The sequence below is a fragment of the Gossypium raimondii genome, chromosome 5 (genome assembly GCF_025698545.1).
Source record: "Gossypium raimondii isolate GPD5lz chromosome 5, ASM2569854v1, whole genome shotgun sequence".
Lineage (NCBI taxonomy): Eukaryota > Viridiplantae > Streptophyta > Magnoliopsida > Malvales > Malvaceae > Gossypium > Gossypium raimondii.
Window position 1 is genome coordinate 2,719,753 of NC_068569.1, and position 18,247 is coordinate 2,737,999.

Consider the following 18,247-nt stretch of genomic DNA (forward strand, 5'->3'; position numbering starts at 1 on the left):
TGCTGCTTATGTTTAACGATTATGGGTAATTCAATTCACAATTACTTGGCTTTTAATTAATTAAAGAATATTAAAAAGAGAGAGAGATTCAATGATTGATCCACCATGCACCACGGCTTTTAATTTTGCCTCTCTTTTCAAATAACTAACCAAAGAGTCTTCCTATCTCTCTCTTTTATTCTTTTTTTTTTTTCAACTTAGTAAATGCTTCCCGTAATAATTTGGAAAAGAAAGGTAGGGTTTTGGGTTTGAAAGAGAAATTTTCCTTTTAAAGATTTGATCTTCTTAAGCTTTTTCTTTTCTTTTGGTGGGAAAGAAGTGGTTTAAACTTAGGAGGGTTGAATAGCAAGCTAATGCCATTTGTTTGTAAAATTGGAATTGAAGTATTAAAGAAGACTAATTTCAATGTCTCGGATTGGCCATGACGATAGCTTTCTCTACACTTCTCTTGCTACCTATCCTGGCAGTAAGTAATCCCTCTCCGTTTAAGATGTAGTAAAATTAAGCCAATGCAATTGAAGTTTTTGATGTTTTATTTTGCAATATTTGATTATTCCACGTTCCCCCTTTTTCCCCATTTTTTCTTGGATGTGAGGTTTTGATTTGTTTAATGGTACTATTTGATTCTTGTTTACGTACTTCACCATATCGGGTTCCTTCCCTTGGTGAAGTTGTGTTCTTGGATTCTCTTCATTTTTGTTTCTTTAAGAATTGGGAGGGGTTGGTATTGAATTGCATGTCCAACTTGTTGGCGTGAGCTTGGAAAATAGACAAAAATATTTATATTTCTCTTCCAAAAAGGTGTCTCAGGGAGAGTGAGTTGGTGGTGTAAATTAAGCACTGGGTTCTATTATATATGTTTTCAGATCCCTTGAATGTTTGTTTATTGTAGTTATTTTGGCTCCTTGCATCCTCGTGTTGTAGAGATTGGCCCCTTTTTAAATAACTTTCTGTGATTCAGATCTTTAATTATTGGTGAACATGGCTAAGGAATTTTATATATTTTGCAGAGAAACTCGTTGTGTTATTGGGAGATGGCCGTCATCGTTTGGGGTTACTGCGTTCTTTTGATCAATTTGGTAGTTCTTTGCTCAGTTGTTTTCTGTTTTCTTTTGCTTCTTTTGTTGTGAATGAATCGGTGATGTGATAACCTTCCACATTGGCAGCTAGTATTGTTCTAGAAGGAGCTTGTGAGCGAGTTATTGTGGGTGATTTGTACTGTGACATACCCTTGGGTCTAAATATAATCCGTGGGGAGAATGTGGTCCTAATAGGAGAGATGGTATGCTGTTTTATGCCTTTTTGTTGGCTTGAGGAATTGGTTCTCTTATAATGCTATTTGTTACACAGGACATGGAAAAAGAGGAGCTTCCTTCACATATGACTGCTGTATCCACGGTTGAGATTAAAAGGGTGAGCACATTCTTATTTCCTGCATGTTATGGAGACTTGGTGGATGTTTCCGCTTACCATAGGCTTCCTCACATTTGTTTTCATCTGGTTTTGGCGATGATTAATTAAAAGAGGGATTTCAGAAAGATGGTCTTAGCTCCCTCTATAGTTAAGAATTTTTCATTATGAAATTCCTCTTGTCAATGTTTCTTACACTCTGAATTTGTGTTTCTATCCATTTTCCAGGCTCAGAAAGCAGAGAGGGATGCAACATATCTGAAGGGCTCTATGAAAAACATAATGGAGTTCCTTGGTATTGATTAACATGTCCTGCCATTTTTCTAAAAGTTTCACATCACGTTCGTGGCCTAGAATTTGAACGAGGGTCGGTAGGCATGAAGGATTCTTACCGAGGACAATTTCCTTGCACCTCCAAAAACATGGGGTATTAAACACATTAGCAAACAGAACTATGGTAAAGTCTTTCAGTGACAATGAGTTTAGGGTCTTGAAACATTTCATTTTTTAGTAGAAATTGTTCAAAATTGGTCCAGTCTCTTGCCGGTTTCACCTTCATTTTACTATGTAACATGATTAGTCATGTTTCATGAATCATTAGATGCTCAACTTTCCTCAGTTTCTATTCTAGTGCTTTCTTAGCTTTGCTGCTTGATAATGGATCACTAGCAAATTTTCAGGGCACGAGTTTCTTATTAATCTGTTTTGCCATGTATTACAACATACATAACAGAATGCAGTCGACAGTACAGCTAGACTAGATCGTTTTTAACCTTATACTAACACAGCAGAAGATGGGAAAATAATACCGATTCATGATTGTGAGATGAATTTGTGAAGCTTTGTATCAATCAGGATAAGTGAGTAAAGAAATGAGATGCTCATGTTTGGGGAAGCGAGTTACAAGCTCGGATCGTTTTGCCAGCTCGAAGTCTTGGAACTGGAAAGCAGGTGCACAGGTGCATCCTACAAGTGAATAATGGCTCTCAGCATCCCTTGGATCATTTTTCGTCACTGCCCCATCAGTCGAAATGTTGAAATCTTTTGTTGGAAATGCACCAAACCAAACATTTGGAGGCACTGTGTACTGCACCTTCTGATTATTCAACAAATCAGGTCCAAGACATGTTAGTTTTACTTGCCCATCTTTCTCATCCAGCTCCAAGACCTGTTTCGAGTATGCTTCATTAATTACCCAGAATAACAAGGACTTTGTCTATAACCCCAAAAAAGCTTATATTTCTTACATAATTCATATCTTCATCAACATAAAATTAAGAACATTTCAAGTTACCAATTGGTTCCATGTCATTAGAAAGGAAAACTGTTTTGGTTTGAACAAGACCAATGCAGGCCATTACCGTAAGAGGTTCTCCCAAATAAAAATGCCAGGTCTCAGCACAGGGTATACGGTGAAGGTGAGACACGCTCCCAGCCGGTAACAAGAAGTAAATAGATGTGCTAACGGCACGATCGACTTTGTCTGCGGTGAAGATACTGTCATGTTACAATAGGAAATACTACCACGGAAGTAGTAAATATTTGCATACATGAGATTTAAAAAAAAAAAAAGAATTATTGCAAACTATCAAGAAACCAGTTTTCATTAAAAATTTCACAACTTTCATGAATTGCAGACATGGGCACAGCTATTTAAGCTGAAACTTGTAGGTAAACAATTCCAACCAAAGTTTATTAGGAAGGTGCTTTAAGAATGTAGAGCATTCCATTACATACTCTCTAAAGGGTATGCAGATAATCAAAATCTTTTGCTTCCCACTTCCCATCAAATTAATGAGTTCTGGGTAAAAAAAGGGGGGGGGGGAAGTGAAAACACAATCAACTGGTATTTTTTTTTTTTCAATTTGATGGTCACAATTGGTTTGAATACGTGAATGATAGTGAACAATATATAGATCAGATGGCATCAAAACAGAATTGCTTAAAAAATAAAACAAGAAAGTGGAACCCTAAACCAGAAAAAAAACCTATAAGTTACCCAGATCCAAAGACTTGATCTTAATCTACTGCAGCAGAAGTGAAAAAATTACAATCAAAGGAGAAAAAAGAAAAAGAAGATGACGCATGTAGACAAGGTGCTTACATTGAGGAGGAAGTTGAGATGTGGAGAGCATAACAGAACTATCCCTAAAAGTTTCAGAAAAGAAGCCACCTTCAGGGTGGGAAGCCAGATTCAACTTTGTTGCAATCTCTGATGCAGAAACCATGCTTTTTTTTCCGTACACAGCTACACACTGGACTTCTTAACTTCACAAACAGACAGTGTTTCACTCCAACAACAAACTTGGGTTTCTCCCTTTTTTCGGTTTTGGGGATGATGATCCTTTGATATTCCTATGCCGATCTTTGTCGCTTAATAGCAAATTGGAAAGTCAAGGCTTACCTAATACCTTACCTAAAAGTGGGATCCACACATATATTGCTTTCCAAACATGTTAGTTAGATAGACCTGGAAATCTTTGCCTATCAGAGATTGTTGGGCTAGATTGGATTCTATGGCTACAAGGCTTTAACCCACTGATAATATGCAATCGAATTCTTTCAATTGTCATCACATATGCACCTTTAACCATAAACTACTCTATTAATCACTAAATTACAGATAAATTTTTGTTTTAATTATTCATTAAAAAAATTATAATTGGGTCATTGAACTCATTATTTAAAAGTTTTTACTTAAGTCACTAGATTATTAAGTTTTTATCTTTTTAAAAGTTACACCAACGAGTTCCAATCAACAATTCGACGATCGAAATAGCAGATTAGTATCCATCGACGAATAAAAAAATACTTTAGATTCAAGTCAATTTGATGATCAATATCAAAGATCGGTGGAAAAAGTTATTTGAATTTTAATTTATAGATTCGTAATGTCTAAAATTATTTCGTAAAAAAATTGAACTATAGAAGAGAAGAGAAAAAAAAAAGCTTCCGATTGGTGTAAACGGTGCGGATAGAGAAAATCATATAGCACCAAATTTTAATAACCCTACAACTTAAATAAAAATTTTTAAATAATTAAGTGACCAAAACAAAAATTTACCTAAAAATTAAAAGTTGGCTGGGGGCATCAATTTGGGGTCTATACGATAATTACATGTGGTATGTATGATGCATAAATGAAATCAACAATACATCACTATTTCTGAGTACAAATTGAGGTGTCTTCCCAAAAACCAAAAGGGAAATAGACAAAAACATGACTAAGATTACATCCTAATCATTCTTGAAAATACTTCATTATCCTAACTTTTAAACAAATCAGATAAAAGTAACAAAAAAAATATATAAAATGGCTTAATTATTGGTAACTAAAGAAGATGCCAATGACAAAATTTTCTTTGGCTTGATCTTCAAATGCTTTTCCTGTATTTCTTCGACGGAAAACCGGAAACAACGAAGCCTGGATCTCCATCTTTTCCGGCAACCTCAGCTACTCTTTTTCGGTCTCACCTACGTGCACTACGGCAAACAAGGCCTGTCTTAGGATTTAACTTACCTCTTCTATCCTATTAATGATTTCGTTCATGTCTAATCGTTTATGAGGGTTACTTTCAGCGCAAGCAGCTCCGATTTTGAGGACTTGAAGCTTTTGATCAACTGAACCTGCATTGTTCGCTATCTCAGGATCAATCAATTCTTCAGCTTGGTTCTGTAACATTGATAGTTGGACCCATTGCACGATATCGATCCCACCTTCGCCATGGCTTAGATATTGTGAAGGAAATTTGCCTGTCATGATTTCCATGATGATAATTCCTAGACAATAAATATCTGATTTGGGGGAGACTTGTCTGTACTGGAGATATTCAGGGGATTTGTAAGCAAATAATGCTTGGGCGACATTGGTGACGTTTATCAATGGTTCAAAGGCATAGTCGTTTAGTAATGGATCGTAATTATTAGATAAAAGAACATTGCTGGATTTGAGGTTTCCATGGGGGACCTCGTATGTTGCATACTCTGTATGAATGTAACTGAGTCCTCGAGCGATCCCTTTGATGATCTTTAAACGAGTCGGCCAATTCAAATTAGCATGAACCACGTCTCGAGTACCGTGCAAGACGTATGATAAACTGCCCTTGGGCATGTGTTCTGAAACAATAAGCTTCTCCTCTCTCCTAAAATGGTAGGCTAATGGCGTCAAAACATTAGGGTGTTTCAATTTCCCGAATCGTCTCATTTCAGCATCGAACTCATCTTTATCCAGCCTATTGATCCCTCTCATTCTCTTCACCACCACGGCCAATCCATTCGACAGTACAGCCTTGTACGCAGAGCCCAATACGCCACTACTTCCTAGCACCTCCGCGGCTGCCTTCATCAAATCCTGCAACCCCAACTTACCTTTCTCATCATTCACCATTACCAAGTCAGCCATCGCATTCTTGATGGTCGGCTGCGACGCCGTCGAGTCTCTCTTCGACCCAGATCTGCCCCTCCCGCTTGAATCGACAGACAACCGGTGGAAGGATTCCGGCGGTAAATGGGTTGGCAGCAGCTCGTCCCTTCGACGTCCCCTTGGAATGCTTAATTCTTCTTTCTTCCTGCGCTGTGTGGAAACCATGGAAGCTACCACGAAACACAGTACAATAAATAGGGTCGTGGCAGCAAGCATTGCCTTGCCATGGATTCGGTTTTCCTTTAGGAATTTGCTTGACGGACTTGGAACTGGCGGCGGAGCTCCTTGACAATCTTTCGGCAGCGGTTTCCCACAAAGTCCTACGTTTTCTTCAAATGAAGCGGCGCTGAAATTATAGAAACTTTCCGGGATTCGACCTTGTAAGTTATTACGAGTTAGGTTAAGGGATCTAAGAACATTCGGAATTTTCAATGGTGGGATTGTTCCGTCAAACTGATTACCATCTAAGTGGAGTTCTAAGAGATGGGGTAATTGCATTAAAGACTCAGGGATACGGCCGGTGAATTGGTTTTCATTCAACCAAACTTTCTTCAAAGATCTCATAGACGAAAAATAACCACTCGGTATATCACCGCTAAACTGATTATGAGATAAGTATAAAGATTTTAAAGCGCCGAGTTTATTGAAGTCCGGGAATGGACCTGTAAAAGAGTTACTCATTAAGCTAATGGATCTCAAGTCACGAAGTTGAAGCAAAGGTTGAACGTCGACGGTTCCGGAAAGGTGTAAATTTGTTAAATGGAGGCCAACAATGGACTCCCCGGAACAGATGACGCCGACCCATTTTTGCAAGCAAGGAGAGGAACCAGGTGCTGGAATCCAACTATTCAAATCACCTTGTAGGAAAGATTGCTTGAGCTTAATCAAAGTGTCAGCATCAGATTGAGAGAAACAAAGAGAGGGAAAAGAAAGGGTAATTAGAAGGGAGAAGAAAAGGAAGAAGCGAACAGCGGTCATTACTGACCGGAAATAGTAAAGCTCCGGATAGAAACGAGCCGCTGCTCGGAGAAATCATGTGGTTCTGTAAGTTTTTTTTTGAGAGGTTGTGTTTGCGGTTGCTTAACTCTGGGCTGACAAAAGGCAAGTGTGCCATGCCGGTAAACTGTATGTGGCTTTGAGAGGAGGCATTGAACGATGCAGATAGGTAGCGTGTTAGATTCGATTCTAATAATAGGAATTGGAATAGAGGTTTGAGATAGGAGGAGAGTTTACGGGAATGAAAGGAAGAAAGTGAGGCCTGCAAATCGTTTTGACCTTGTCAATGTCAAGGTTAATGCATTGCTTTGCCATTGATATTTTGGGTTACACCATTAAAGATTTAACTTCAATCTCGGACAGGGAACAGACTCCGTGTAATTGCTATAAAATCTAATACGTTGGACATCTCCTTCAAAACCCATAAACGAGCATGAATTACAGCAGCAAAATGTCCCTGCAATATAATTTTCATTACGTAATGAACACAATATGATTGAAAATGCATACTAAATCTTTAATAATCTGTAGTAATTCCTAAAACCTTAAAAAAAGCCTGTCATTTACTTGTTAGCTTTTGATGAGTATAACTCACCTGCTGGTTTTAAAATTCCTTTCATTAACTAGACACGATTGATACACTTCAACAAAATCACCTACTAACACAATAGATATATATATACATATTGCTTCTCATTGCCGTGAAAGAGACCTCAGATTTTTACTTCTTTCATGTGAAGATCATCGGCTATGAAATTACATAAAATAAACTTTGAATAAATGCACATGCAAAAGGGAAATATCAAAGTTGTAAAGTGAACTATCATCAGGTATAGGATCAAGGACTTTTCCTTGTAAGTTAATATAAAGACACGTGTCATAATTAAGCCAAGCAGCACATGGTAATTCGGTACAACCTAATGCCACCCAAATCAATAAATCTTTGCTGAGAATATATGATTCTTTCTCTCTCACCTGCGCCATTACAGCCTTCCCTTGAAATGCACTCCTCCATCTACGAACCACCGATCCACCAGCTACCGATTGTTAACATTTCACCCATAAAAGAAAGATACCCTTTTGCTCTTTTTTCACTCTTCTTGTACAAAAGATTCTCCTTTTCTGTGTTTCAATCCCAACTGCCGAAGACTGGTTCTTGAACCGAATTTCTGTTAACATTAAAAAAAGAAACCCAGAAATGGTGGAGACATTGCCGGTTGGGCGGTTTCAGTTGCAACAACAAAGGCTGGAACTTAAGAGATGGATTCCGGCGTTTCTTTCTTCGCATAAAACGCTCTTTGTTCTCCTCTGGATCGCAGCTTTCGGTTCGGTTTTTTTCTGGCAATGGAATATCGGTGGGAGTGGGTTTTCGATATTCGCCAATGTTGGGCCGGGTCGGCCTATGCCCAAGATGCGTCCTTTCGCGTTTAATTTGACTGATTTCGGTGGGGTCGGGGATGGGGTCGCCGATGAAACGGCAGCGTTTGAGAGGGCTATCTTGGCGATTTCCAAGTTTGGGAAGAGAGGTGGTGCGCAGCTCAATGTGCCGCCTGGGAAGTGGCTTACGGCACCGTTTAATCTTACTAGTCATATGACTTTGTTTCTAGCTGAAGATGCTGAGATTCTTGGAATCCAGGTTCGTGTTCTTCATCTTCTTTTCCTTTAGAACTTAGTATCATTTAAAAATGGTAATTAAACAAGCTATGTCACACAAATTATTTAACATATTTAGTTGTTGTATAGGTTATGAATTGTGAGAGAAATTGTAGTCGTCTTCATGCATGTAAAATGGTGTTAGTGTAAGATCGATATTTCCCATTTTAATTAACTTTTGGTGGCTTCACCTTGTGGTTTGTTGTCAACAATTACAATGTCTGGTATTATAACAGGACGAGAAGCGGTGGGCTTTAATGCCTCCATTGCCTTCATATGGGTACGGAAGAGAGCATAATGGATCTCGGTATGGGAGTTTAATCCACGGCCAAAACCTCAGAGATGTTGTTATAACTGGTTAGCTTATTAAACCTGCCCCTAATAGCCTGCAATTTAGGTTTTTAAGTCATTTTGTAATATGTTCGTCTTAAGTTGCTTGAACTTGAAGTTTTTAAGTCATTTTGTAAGATTTTCATCTGCATAAATCATTTGTTGCTGGCTGAGTCTAATTCTATCGTTTTGTCTTCTCAAATAACAGGGCATAATGGTACCATAAATGGACAGGGTCAATCATGGTGGAAGAAGTATCGTCAAAAGCTACTCAACCACAGCAGGGGTCCACTTGTGCAGATAATGTGGTCTAGTGACATTGTAATCTCTGATATAACCTTACGCGATTCTCCCTTTTGGACTTTTCATCCATATGACTGCAAGAATGTAACAGTCAGGAATGTTACTATCCTGGCTCCCATATTTGAAGCCCCAAATACTGATGGAATTGATCCTGGTAAGTAATCCCCAGTTATAAAACTTAAACTTTTGTCTATGAGAAATTTCGGCAGCTAAGGCTCTAGATACACATACAAGTCACTGATACAGAATTCCCCTTAATGGTGTAGTTTATGATTTGGCCAAGTTAGTTAGCAAGCTTGGTTGATAATCTATGGAATGAATGTTATTGCATATTGAGGTACAATTTGTGGTTTGTCGGAACTGCAAAGAAGCAGGAAGCTGATAACTTAGATGTAGAATGTATAAATTAGTATTCTGAACCAAATTCTGTGAAATGTTGGGGCAAATTACTTCGAATTTGCTTTCATTCTTTTGTCTTTTATCACCTTTCCCTTTCCCTTCCTGACGTGTACAAAGAAAATTAACATTGTGTACACATCTCTGTAAATGGGGTGAACATCATCAAATCACCAGCCAGCTCCCGTATACACTACATTTCGGCTTGACGAGTTGCTATGGAAAAAATATATATTAATTCATTCTGAATGTAAATAAATGCAATTCATTTATGTCGTAAACAGATTCATGTGAAGATATGGTAATAGAGGATTGCTACATAAGTGTTGGTGATGATGCAGTTGCAATAAAGAGTGGCTGGGATCAATATGGCGTAGCTTATGGACGACCCTCGAGAAACATTCTTATCCGAAACCTTATTATCCGCTCCATGGTCAGGTGAAGGTTCTTAAATTAGATTTTCTCCATCATCATGAACATTCTACTGCCCGATTGATTACACTTTGTGTAGTTAACAATTTCGGCATTGAAAGATAGAAACAGAAGTTGGTTTTTTTATTAAACCAGTTACAATCTGTTAACTTCTTGGCTCTTCAGATTCTAACTAAAATCTGCCTTGGCTAAACCATGCAACAGTGCCGGCATATCAATAGGCAGTGAGATGTCTGGTGGGGTATCTAATGTGACTGTGGAAAATGTCCTTGTCTGGAGTTCTAGGCGTGCAGTTCGAATCAAGACTGCTGTTGGAAGAGGTGGTTATGTTAGAGATATAACCTATCGAAATCTTACATTTGATAATGCCCGAGTTGGAATTGTCATCAAGACAGACTACAATGAGCACCCTGACGATGACTTTGACCGAAAGGCCCTCCCAATAATAAGGGACATTAGCTTCACCGAGATACATGGTCACGGAGTTCGTGTACCTGTTAGAATACATGGAAGCAAAGATATTCCCATCAGAAACGTGACGTTTAGGGATATATCTATTGGGATAACATATAAGAAGAAGCATATATTCCAGTGTGCCTTCGTTGAAGGCCGTGTAATAGGGACCATCTTCCCTGCTCCTTGTGAAAACCTTGATAGATACGATGAGGAAGAAAGACTCGTAAAGCTCTCTGCGGCCCAGAATGTAACAGATATAGATTATGACATATGAGAAAGCAGGTGTTCACCATCAGCCAGCCATTCTTTCCGGGATAAAAAACGCTGTAAGTCTGTTTGTAAACGATAATTTTGCAAAACGATGGTGGAGAAGAAGAGTAAGCATGTTTTATTTCTTTCCATGCCGTTTTTGGCTCCACTTTTATAACTTCTTTTTGATTCACTGAGTTGTGTACAGAAATTTTCTAGTAGTTATATATATTTCCCTCAGCTTACTAAAATTCAAGTCATAGTATGCCTTTCTTATGTAAATTGGTAAGTAGTACTTTCAAGTTCAACGCTCAACAAAAATTCAGTTTGCAATTTGATATAGGGATAACGTAACTTTTTACTCTTTTTCTTTTTCTTTTTTGGTACATAGGAGTGGTCCAAGACCGTTTTAATGAATAACAAGCCTAGACCTAGTTACATCAATCATGCCTCCTGAATAATCCTTGGTACGGTGAATTAATTTAGTGACGTCAAAATGCCCTTGAAATGCCCTACTTGTCAAAAAATCCGCACACATATTAGCTTCACGATAAATATAAACAAGACTATAATTTTAATTGTGGCGAAACAGCGCTTTACAATTCTGGATCACAAAGAAGAAAGAATCATGTTGTTGCAAGGAGTTCAAAGAGTTCAAAATCTTATTAACAGCCACAAGCGAGTCTGACTCGATAACAAGATTTCTTTTGTCATGTTTTCAAGCCAGATGAAGACCATTATAAAAAGCATAAAGCTCAGCTTTGGTGATGTGCACATGTCCCAGTAAAGCCAAATAGCCAAGTACCATCAGTGTCATGACATAAACCACCCATAGCGAGATTTCAAAGATTCAAAGTATCCATAGTATTCGCGTACATTTAGACTCTTGTCCTTGCCTGAACTTGAAAATCGTTATTCATTTAAGTTTATTATATTAATAAAATCTTTTAATTATTTATTTAATTATTTTTAATCGAATTGATTGGATGATAATCTAACTTGTTTAACCATAAATTTAATTATTAAAAGATTCAACATCATCCAGCTTTTAGAATTTTCAAGACTTAAACATTGGGAGTGTTTTCTCCCGATAAGCAGTAATGGGGTAATTTAGCTAGTGTGGTAGACATATAAACGCAACTGTTTGGAGAACAAGACACACTATATATTATAATACAACTTTAAGGAACGTAGGTTTGGGTAAGGGGCCATTGAGCTGCCCATACCATACCAAAACCATTTTACATTTTCTAAATCCACGATTTTATTTTATTAAAAGCACAGGGTAAATTATCTTTTATTATTTATTTATATATGAAAGGAAGGTCCAACGACTTCCTTTCTTTTTAAATATGTTTTTACATTAATAATATGTAATTATTAAATAAATTTAATAGAATTAAGTTCAATAGTTGAATTTAAATTTTATATTCAAAAATTTTTAAAATAAAAAGTAAATAAATTATATTCCAAATGTAGCTTTCAAATTTTAGATAAATAAATAATGACCACAACCCACTAATTGTATAGTAATTTAAGAAACAAGGTTTGATATTTTTATGTTTCTGCAATAACGTGGTAGTTTATTGGGTGCATGCAATTCCAATTCTTCGGTGGTTTAGCAATAGCAAACACAATCATTTCATGTTAATAATATAGTAAATGTGCACTACAAGTTGTTTAATTGAATAAGGGTAAATATAATAAGCTCAAGGGCAACCCCCAAAAGCAAATCAACAAGTTGAATGTTTATCAACCATTATAATCTTTACTATTTACGAACTACAATCATGCATTTATTTTTTGAAATGTCCTACACTATCTTATCTTTATTTTATTTTTTATATTTTTTATTTGAAATTTCAAATGGAGAATATATTTAAAAACATAGTAAATTAACAATATTATATATGCATATTCACTCATTTGCAATCATGTTATTGACACAAATGCGATGTGACTAAATAACATTAATGGTCGATTGAGTATTACCTTGATTGGCATAAGTATTGTTGTTAGTGTAAGTGGACATAAGTTTGAGTGAGCTGAAGCATATTATTCTCTTAAGGGTTGGGAAGGAGGTATAAGTAGCTCTAAAACAGATATGATAAAAACTAATAAATCTCTCATGATCCAATGGCTTGCTTGTATACAACATTGATTTGGCAATCCAAATTGGGGGGAGGGGGGTTTATCTGTGTAATGGCCTAAATTCAAAGGTTATCGGAACAGTGGTTTCGTAGCCACAAATCCAATTTAAAGATAAATTTATTTTAATATTTTTGCATGAATATTGATATGGTAGGAAAATCGTATGAAAATATAGATAGAAGAATTTTACCGATTTAGTGGTTAGTTAGAAAAAGAAATTATTGAAGAAATTAGGTAAAAACAATGTATCGAGACCTCGATCTCGTAAAACCGAGTCAAAAATATTTTTATAAATATTTATGAAATGTTAGTAATATGGTATTAAAATTTCGTTAGAAAATTTTAATGTTTGGGTAGTCAATTAAGTGAAAATGACTAAATTGAAAAAGGTGTAAAAGTTACTAAAAGGATTAAATAGCTCAATTGTTAAATGAGGAGGGACATAAATTGAAAATAAGCCTAAAAGGAGATATTTTGGGCGGCATAAGCTGAGAAAAATTAGGAGAATTGGTGAAATAAGGGTAAAATGGGAAAATAACAAATTTTACTAACATAAAAATAGGACCAAATTGGAATATCTAGAATTCTCTTCATATTTTCTTCATTATCATCAGACAAAAAACATCCTAGGGGTTTATTCAAGCTGGTACTTCATAATTTTTGCACCAAGTGAGTTAATCCTTGCCTTTTTCTTGTAATTTTTGTGTTTCTAAGACTTTTACAACTAGGTCCTATTACTAAATTCATTAGTTTTTGATTTCATGGATGAAATTGAAAGTCACTATGGTTGAGTGCTTTAAGTTTATGATGAAATAGCATGAAATTGAAGCTTTAATTTGTTTATGAGATGATTTTATTAGGTAATTTCAATAGAAATTGATTTGTAGGACTTAATTGTGAAAAAGTTTGGAATTAAAGTCTAGTGCTAAAATTCTGATTTACAAAGGTTATAAACTAGTTTAAAGTGTTAATTGAGAAAACTCAGCTCAATCGAGAGGTTAATTGAGCAGGGATGAAATTATCATTTATTGAAAGCTTAGGGGAAAAATGGTAATTAACATCATGCACTAAAACAGTTTTAGACAACAGTAGTAGGATAACTTTGAAAAATCACCAAAAATTATAGAAATTGAATTAGAGGATGTATAAAATATGAAATTAAAGCTTATTGAGTTTAGTTTCTTATAAAAGAAACGATGTAAGCAATGGAATTGTAAATCATGAGATAATAGATTTTGTGAGACAAGATCAAAATGAATTCGGGTTCCCTTGTTCTGACTTTGGAAAATCATTAAAAATTTTACAAAAATTATTATGAGTTATAATTTATATGCTTAGAATCCTTAATGAGCCCATTTTCAGAAAAAACAAACAGAAACATCATCTAAATTCTATACAATAGGATAATTAATTTTTAGTGAAGAGGGGTTGGAACTGTCAAACAGTGAAATAAGGGAACTTTAAAGAATAAACTGTACTTATTGGCTAAACCAAAAATTCTAAAAATTTTATGGTAAGAAGATATGCGAGTCTAGTTTTGGGAAAAATTAGCGGATCTTAATTTGGGACTTTGAATGCACTATAAATAATAATGAAATTATAGAGAATGTTACATATGAACATGAAATGTATTAGATTAATGATTAAATTTATTTATTTAGATCCAAAAAATTCAAATACGAAGCTAGATCAAGGAAAAGAAAAAGTTCACGATTAGTAGATTTTTTGTTTACGAACAAGTATCGAGGTAAGTTCGTGTAACTTGAATTATATTCTTAAATACTTGAAATGTTTGTTATTGATGTGAATATGATTTGAATGTTCATTGTGTGAAAATTGATGAAACATTAATATATTTGATAAAAAGGGAAAAGATATCCCGGTTGAATGCAATGAAAATTCGATGGATCTCTGAAAAGGAATTGACGGTAAAAAGGATCTAGCCCGGACGGGTGATCCTATTGTCACGGGCCAAAGTGCAAAGCTCGTGACCATGGCACAAGAAGCGCCCCATAGAGGTCTATCGATTAGATGGGGAACATTTAGCCCATAAGAACTGGCCCAATTCAGAGAACTATTGAAGAAGCGTGTCAGATTGAAGCCTAGTTGGCCCGATGATGAAGACATGGCAACTTAGGCTAATTTTGGTAACTAATCTTAGAAGATAGAGAGAATCATATCTTGTAAAGATTAGATTAGATTTGATATGGGAAATCTTGTAAATCCCTAAAATCAAGGGATATAGTGAATCTCGTCCGTCGATGTAAATGTATCTTGACCGTCGGTTTTGGGGGAGCTCAACTATAAATAGAGAGCCTCCCCCTCATTTGTACTCATCCATTGTAAGGTAAATTCTTAAGAGTAATAGAATTCCTTGAGCATTTACTCAAACACTTTGTGTGTATTCTTTCTTTGGTTTTTCTGTTGTTCTTTTGTAGCTTCTTTTGGCACAATCGCTTCCGCTATACAAATTGGTGCCTTGGAGAAGTTCTAAGGAATCCTCACTTTTGGGCGTAAAGGCTGACTTAGGCGAGTTTGGAGCAAACGGATTACCTAAGGCCACACGGTTTGCAAGACGAAAGGTCTAGCCCCGTGACACTATCCTGATATAGCCCTCCAGAAGAATATGTGGAAAATGGATTTATCCCGGACGGGTAATCTGAATTAGCGTCTGAATTTAGCCTAGACTGGTAATTCAAATCCAAGCTCATTAGAGTAATTGTCGTTGCAGGGGATTTAGTCTGGACTGGTAATCCCGACAATACTCTATGAGTTTATAATTACAGGGGATTTAGCCTAGACAGGTAATCCCGTTGTAAGGATGAGGTTCGCGAGAGTGTGCTCTCTGGAATGGAAATGTGCGCACATTAATATGAATTGACGGACCCGGATTTGTACACTAAAGTGTACCCCTGAAAATCCATCGAAATTTCAAGAAGTTCAACGGGATAAATATGGAAAAATAACAAGGGAATGAAAATCGTGGTATTGATGAGCTCATCAATCGTGATATATATATTATTGATACATGGAATTATTGAACTAACTTAAATATTGAGTTTGTGCATGTTAGGGGAATAATGTATTGAATGGATGTATGAATGTTTACTGCATTGTATTGAAAATATTAGGTAAGTATAATTCTTATTACATGAGCTTACTAAGCACAAAGTGCTTACCCTGTTTCCTTTTCCCCTGTTTTGTAGTGTTAAGAGCTCAGAGGTCGGATTTGGTCGAAGACGCATCACACTATCAACCTCAAGATCTCGGTATACAAAGAAACTTTATTTTGGAAATCAATGGCATGTATAAGCTAGTAAAGTAAATGTTAATGTGAAATGAATGTATGGTTAGCCAAAATGAAACCTAACGACGATTGAAATTCTAAATTTCGTTTTTTTTAATATTCAAATTTTAAATTTTAAATTCCGAAACATAAAAATAAATTAAATAAATTATTAAAAATTATCGATGGACAATGTCAATCGATTTGTTGATTTAATTAATTACAATGATTTATTTTAGCTTAGCATTGAAGATTCAAGATTATATAATTAAAAGAAATTTGGGTTTTATAGGCAACTATTAAAGACAATAATTTTCATCAAAAAATTTTTAAAATAATTTCAAAACATCAAAATAAATTAAATAAATTGTTAAAAAAAAATTTTCCATTGATAATATCAACCAATTTGTTACTATGATTTTGAATCTTAGGCTCCGTTTGTTTCACTGAAAATAGTTTCTGGAAAATGATTTTTGGAAAATGACTTACTTTTCTGGAAAAGCTAATATTTTCTTGTGTTTGGATGAATCTGTATAAAATATTTTCTGGTGTTTAAATGAATCTGTGTAAAACATTTGCTTTTGTTTTATAAAAGTCGTTTTCAATTAAACAAACATACATTTGAGATTTTTTTTTATTTTTTCATTGTTTAAGCGAGTTTATTTTATATCTATAATTTTATATTTTACATTGTTTTTACATATATTAAAAATATTTTGTTAAATTTAGGTTCATTGCAACGATTATTTTTAGTTACATGACTACCAACTGAGTATTTTTTATTTAAAAATATGATTTCAACAAAATTGACAAAAAATCAACAATATCGTGATTGGACTTGATTTTCAAATCTGGAAAGTAGAGGACTAAATTCTTGAAAATAAAAGTACAGAACTAAATTGCAAATTTGTTAAGAGTATATAAACTTATGACATATTTTAACATTTATACTACAAAATATTTATTATTAATATATTTATAATTGTAATAAATATTTAGTATTAAAATATTAATATTGATATCTTCAATAATATGTGAATAATATTATTTAAAATTATTATTTTTAAATTTACTATTAAAATAAAATTTAAATATTAAATATTAAATAATTTATTAAAAATAATAAATTATATTAATAATTTATTATATGACTAAATATAAATAATTAAATACGTATGTTTAATAATATTAAAATATAATATTTTAAATATTTTTAAAAATAAAAATAAAATTTATTATCGATATAATAATATTAAACTTGATTTAAGTTAATTTTTATATAAAAGTAAAATTATCTATTGAGGAGCTCTTTTCCAGAAAATAACTCTATTGAGGAGCTCTTTTCCAGAAAATAACTTACGCTTTTTAAAAGGGTAAGTCATTTTACAAGGAAAAAGGCTCATTTTCCGTTGACCTGTAAGTCATTTTCCGTTGACCAAGCTGTTTTCTGTGAAACAAACACAGGAGAATGCAAAAAATATTTTCCGTAAAACCTTTTACATGTAAACAAACGAACCCTTAATATTTCAAAATTTATATTTCAAAACCCAAATTTAGAATTTTCGACAATAGGATAAACAAGTACAAATTGACAAATTTTGTGTATTATTTTAGCTTCTACCATTTTTTACTGTAATCATTGATATTTTTACCCCAAACAACACTTAAAAAATATTTTTTGAGTGACCAAAATGAAAGTGTAAATATAATGACATGTATAGTTAACCACCATTAGAGATTTAACGCTTGAGTGACTAAGGTAAAAGCGCCCTAAAAGTTGGGTGACCAATTAGGTAGTTTACCATTTTAAAAAAGAAACTTTGCTAACGTTCTCCAAACAATGATTCAACGATCAATATGATAAATTAGTGACTATTAATGAGTAAAAAAACCTTAAATTCAAGTCAAATTGATGATCAGTATCGAAAATAGAATAAGAAAGATGTTTGGATTTTAGTTTGCAGATTTGTAACATTAAAAGTTATTTCATGAAAAAAAATTTAAAAAAAAAGAATGAGACTTTCCGATTGATGTAGATAGTGCAATTAAAGAAGTTATACAACAATAATTTTAAGAGTCTAATGACTTAAATAAAAAAATTTTAAATAATACAGTGATCATTTTATAACTTTTTAAAATTAAATAACTAAAACATAAATTTA

The 18,247-nt window shown here is 34.4% G+C and overlaps 4 protein-coding genes across 5 annotated transcripts; 2 read left to right on the forward strand and 2 right to left on the reverse strand.

Annotated features, from left to right (window-relative positions):
• The first annotated feature begins 229 nt into the window (after positions 1-229).
• Positions 230-2,007, forward strand: LOC105770412 (sm-like protein LSM1A). Its single transcript, XM_012591605.2, has 5 exons — positions 230-466; positions 1,011-1,079; positions 1,167-1,282; positions 1,351-1,413; positions 1,639-2,007. Exons 1-5 carry the CDS (start codon positions 406-408, stop codon positions 1,714-1,716), a joined length of 387 nt encoding a protein of 128 aa, XP_012447059.1. The 5' UTR covers positions 230-405; the 3' UTR covers positions 1,717-2,007.
• Positions 2,008-2,083: 76 nt separating this feature from the next.
• Positions 2,084-3,789, reverse strand: LOC105770411 (uncharacterized). The gene is made up of 3 exons (XM_012591604.2): positions 3,515-3,789; positions 2,772-2,893; positions 2,084-2,578 (listed from the first exon to the last, which is right to left on the reverse strand). The coding sequence occupies exons 1-3, from the start codon at positions 3,636-3,638 to the stop codon at positions 2,258-2,260; spliced, it is 567 nt and encodes a 188-aa protein (XP_012447058.1). The 5' UTR covers positions 3,639-3,789; the 3' UTR covers positions 2,084-2,257.
• Positions 3,790-4,516: 727 nt separating this feature from the next.
• On the reverse strand, positions 4,517-7,342 carry LOC105771327 (pollen receptor-like kinase 3). Its single transcript, XM_012592756.2, has one exon. The coding sequence runs from the start codon at positions 6,809-6,811 to the stop codon at positions 4,922-4,924; it is 1,890 nt and encodes a 629-aa protein (XP_012448210.1). The 5' UTR covers positions 6,812-7,342; the 3' UTR covers positions 4,517-4,921.
• A 458-nt stretch (positions 7,343-7,800) lies between these two features.
• Positions 7,801-10,899, forward strand: LOC105770058 (probable polygalacturonase). 2 transcript variants are annotated; one of them, XM_012591100.2, is made up of 5 exons: positions 7,801-8,465; positions 8,719-8,839; positions 9,021-9,269; positions 9,853-9,949; positions 10,148-10,899. In XM_012591100.2, exons 1-5 carry the CDS (start codon positions 8,028-8,030, stop codon positions 10,671-10,673), a joined length of 1,431 nt encoding a protein of 476 aa, XP_012446554.1. In that variant the 5' UTR covers positions 7,801-8,027; the 3' UTR covers positions 10,674-10,899. The 2 variants fall into 2 exon arrangements, with proteins under 2 accessions (XP_012446554.1, XP_012446553.1); XM_012591099.2 differs by having other exon boundaries at positions 7,803-8,465; positions 9,796-9,949.
• The last annotated feature ends 7,348 nt before the right edge of the window (positions 10,900-18,247 follow it).

What these genes read in the sequence shown, in the direction of transcription:
- LOC105770058 (XM_012591099.2), top strand. Translation starts at nt 8,028, where the DNA reads ATGGTGGAGACATTGCCGGTTGGGCGGTTTCAGTTGCAACAACAAAGG. An exon ending in CTGAGATTCTTGGAATCCAG is followed by an intron (nt 8,466 to 8,718) that starts GTTCGTGTTCTT and finishes GTATTATAACAG; the next exon opens with GACGAGAAGCGGTGGGCTTT. An exon ending in TACTGATGGAATTGATCCTG is followed by an intron (nt 9,270 to 9,795) that starts GTAAGTAATCCC and finishes TGTCGTAAACAG; the next exon opens with ATTCATGTGAAGATATGGTA.
- LOC105770412 (XM_012591605.2), top strand. Translation starts at nt 406, where the DNA reads ATGTCTCGGATTGGCCATGACGATAGCTTTCTCTACACTTCTCTTGCT. An exon ending in TCTTGCTACCTATCCTGGCA is followed by an intron (nt 467 to 1,010) that starts GTAAGTAATCCC and finishes TATATTTTGCAG; the next exon opens with AGAAACTCGTTGTGTTATTG. An exon ending in CCACGGTTGAGATTAAAAGG is followed by an intron (nt 1,414 to 1,638) that starts GTGAGCACATTC and finishes TCCATTTTCCAG; the next exon opens with GCTCAGAAAGCAGAGAGGGA.
- LOC105770411 (XM_012591604.2), bottom strand. Translation starts at nt 3,638, where the DNA reads ATGGTTTCTGCATCAGAGATTGCAACAAAGTTGAATCTGGCTTCCCAC. An exon ending in ATCTCAACTTCCTCCTCAAT is followed by an intron (nt 2,894 to 3,514) that starts GTAAGCACCTTG and finishes TCTTCACCGCAG; the next exon opens with ACAAAGTCGATCGTGCCGTT. An exon ending in ATTTGGGAGAACCTCTTACG is followed by an intron (nt 2,579 to 2,771) that starts GTAATGGCCTGC and finishes TACTCGAAACAG; the next exon opens with GTCTTGGAGCTGGATGAGAA.
- LOC105771327 (XM_012592756.2), bottom strand. Translation starts at nt 6,811, where the DNA reads ATGACCGCTGTTCGCTTCTTCCTTTTCTTCTCCCTTCTAATTACCCTT.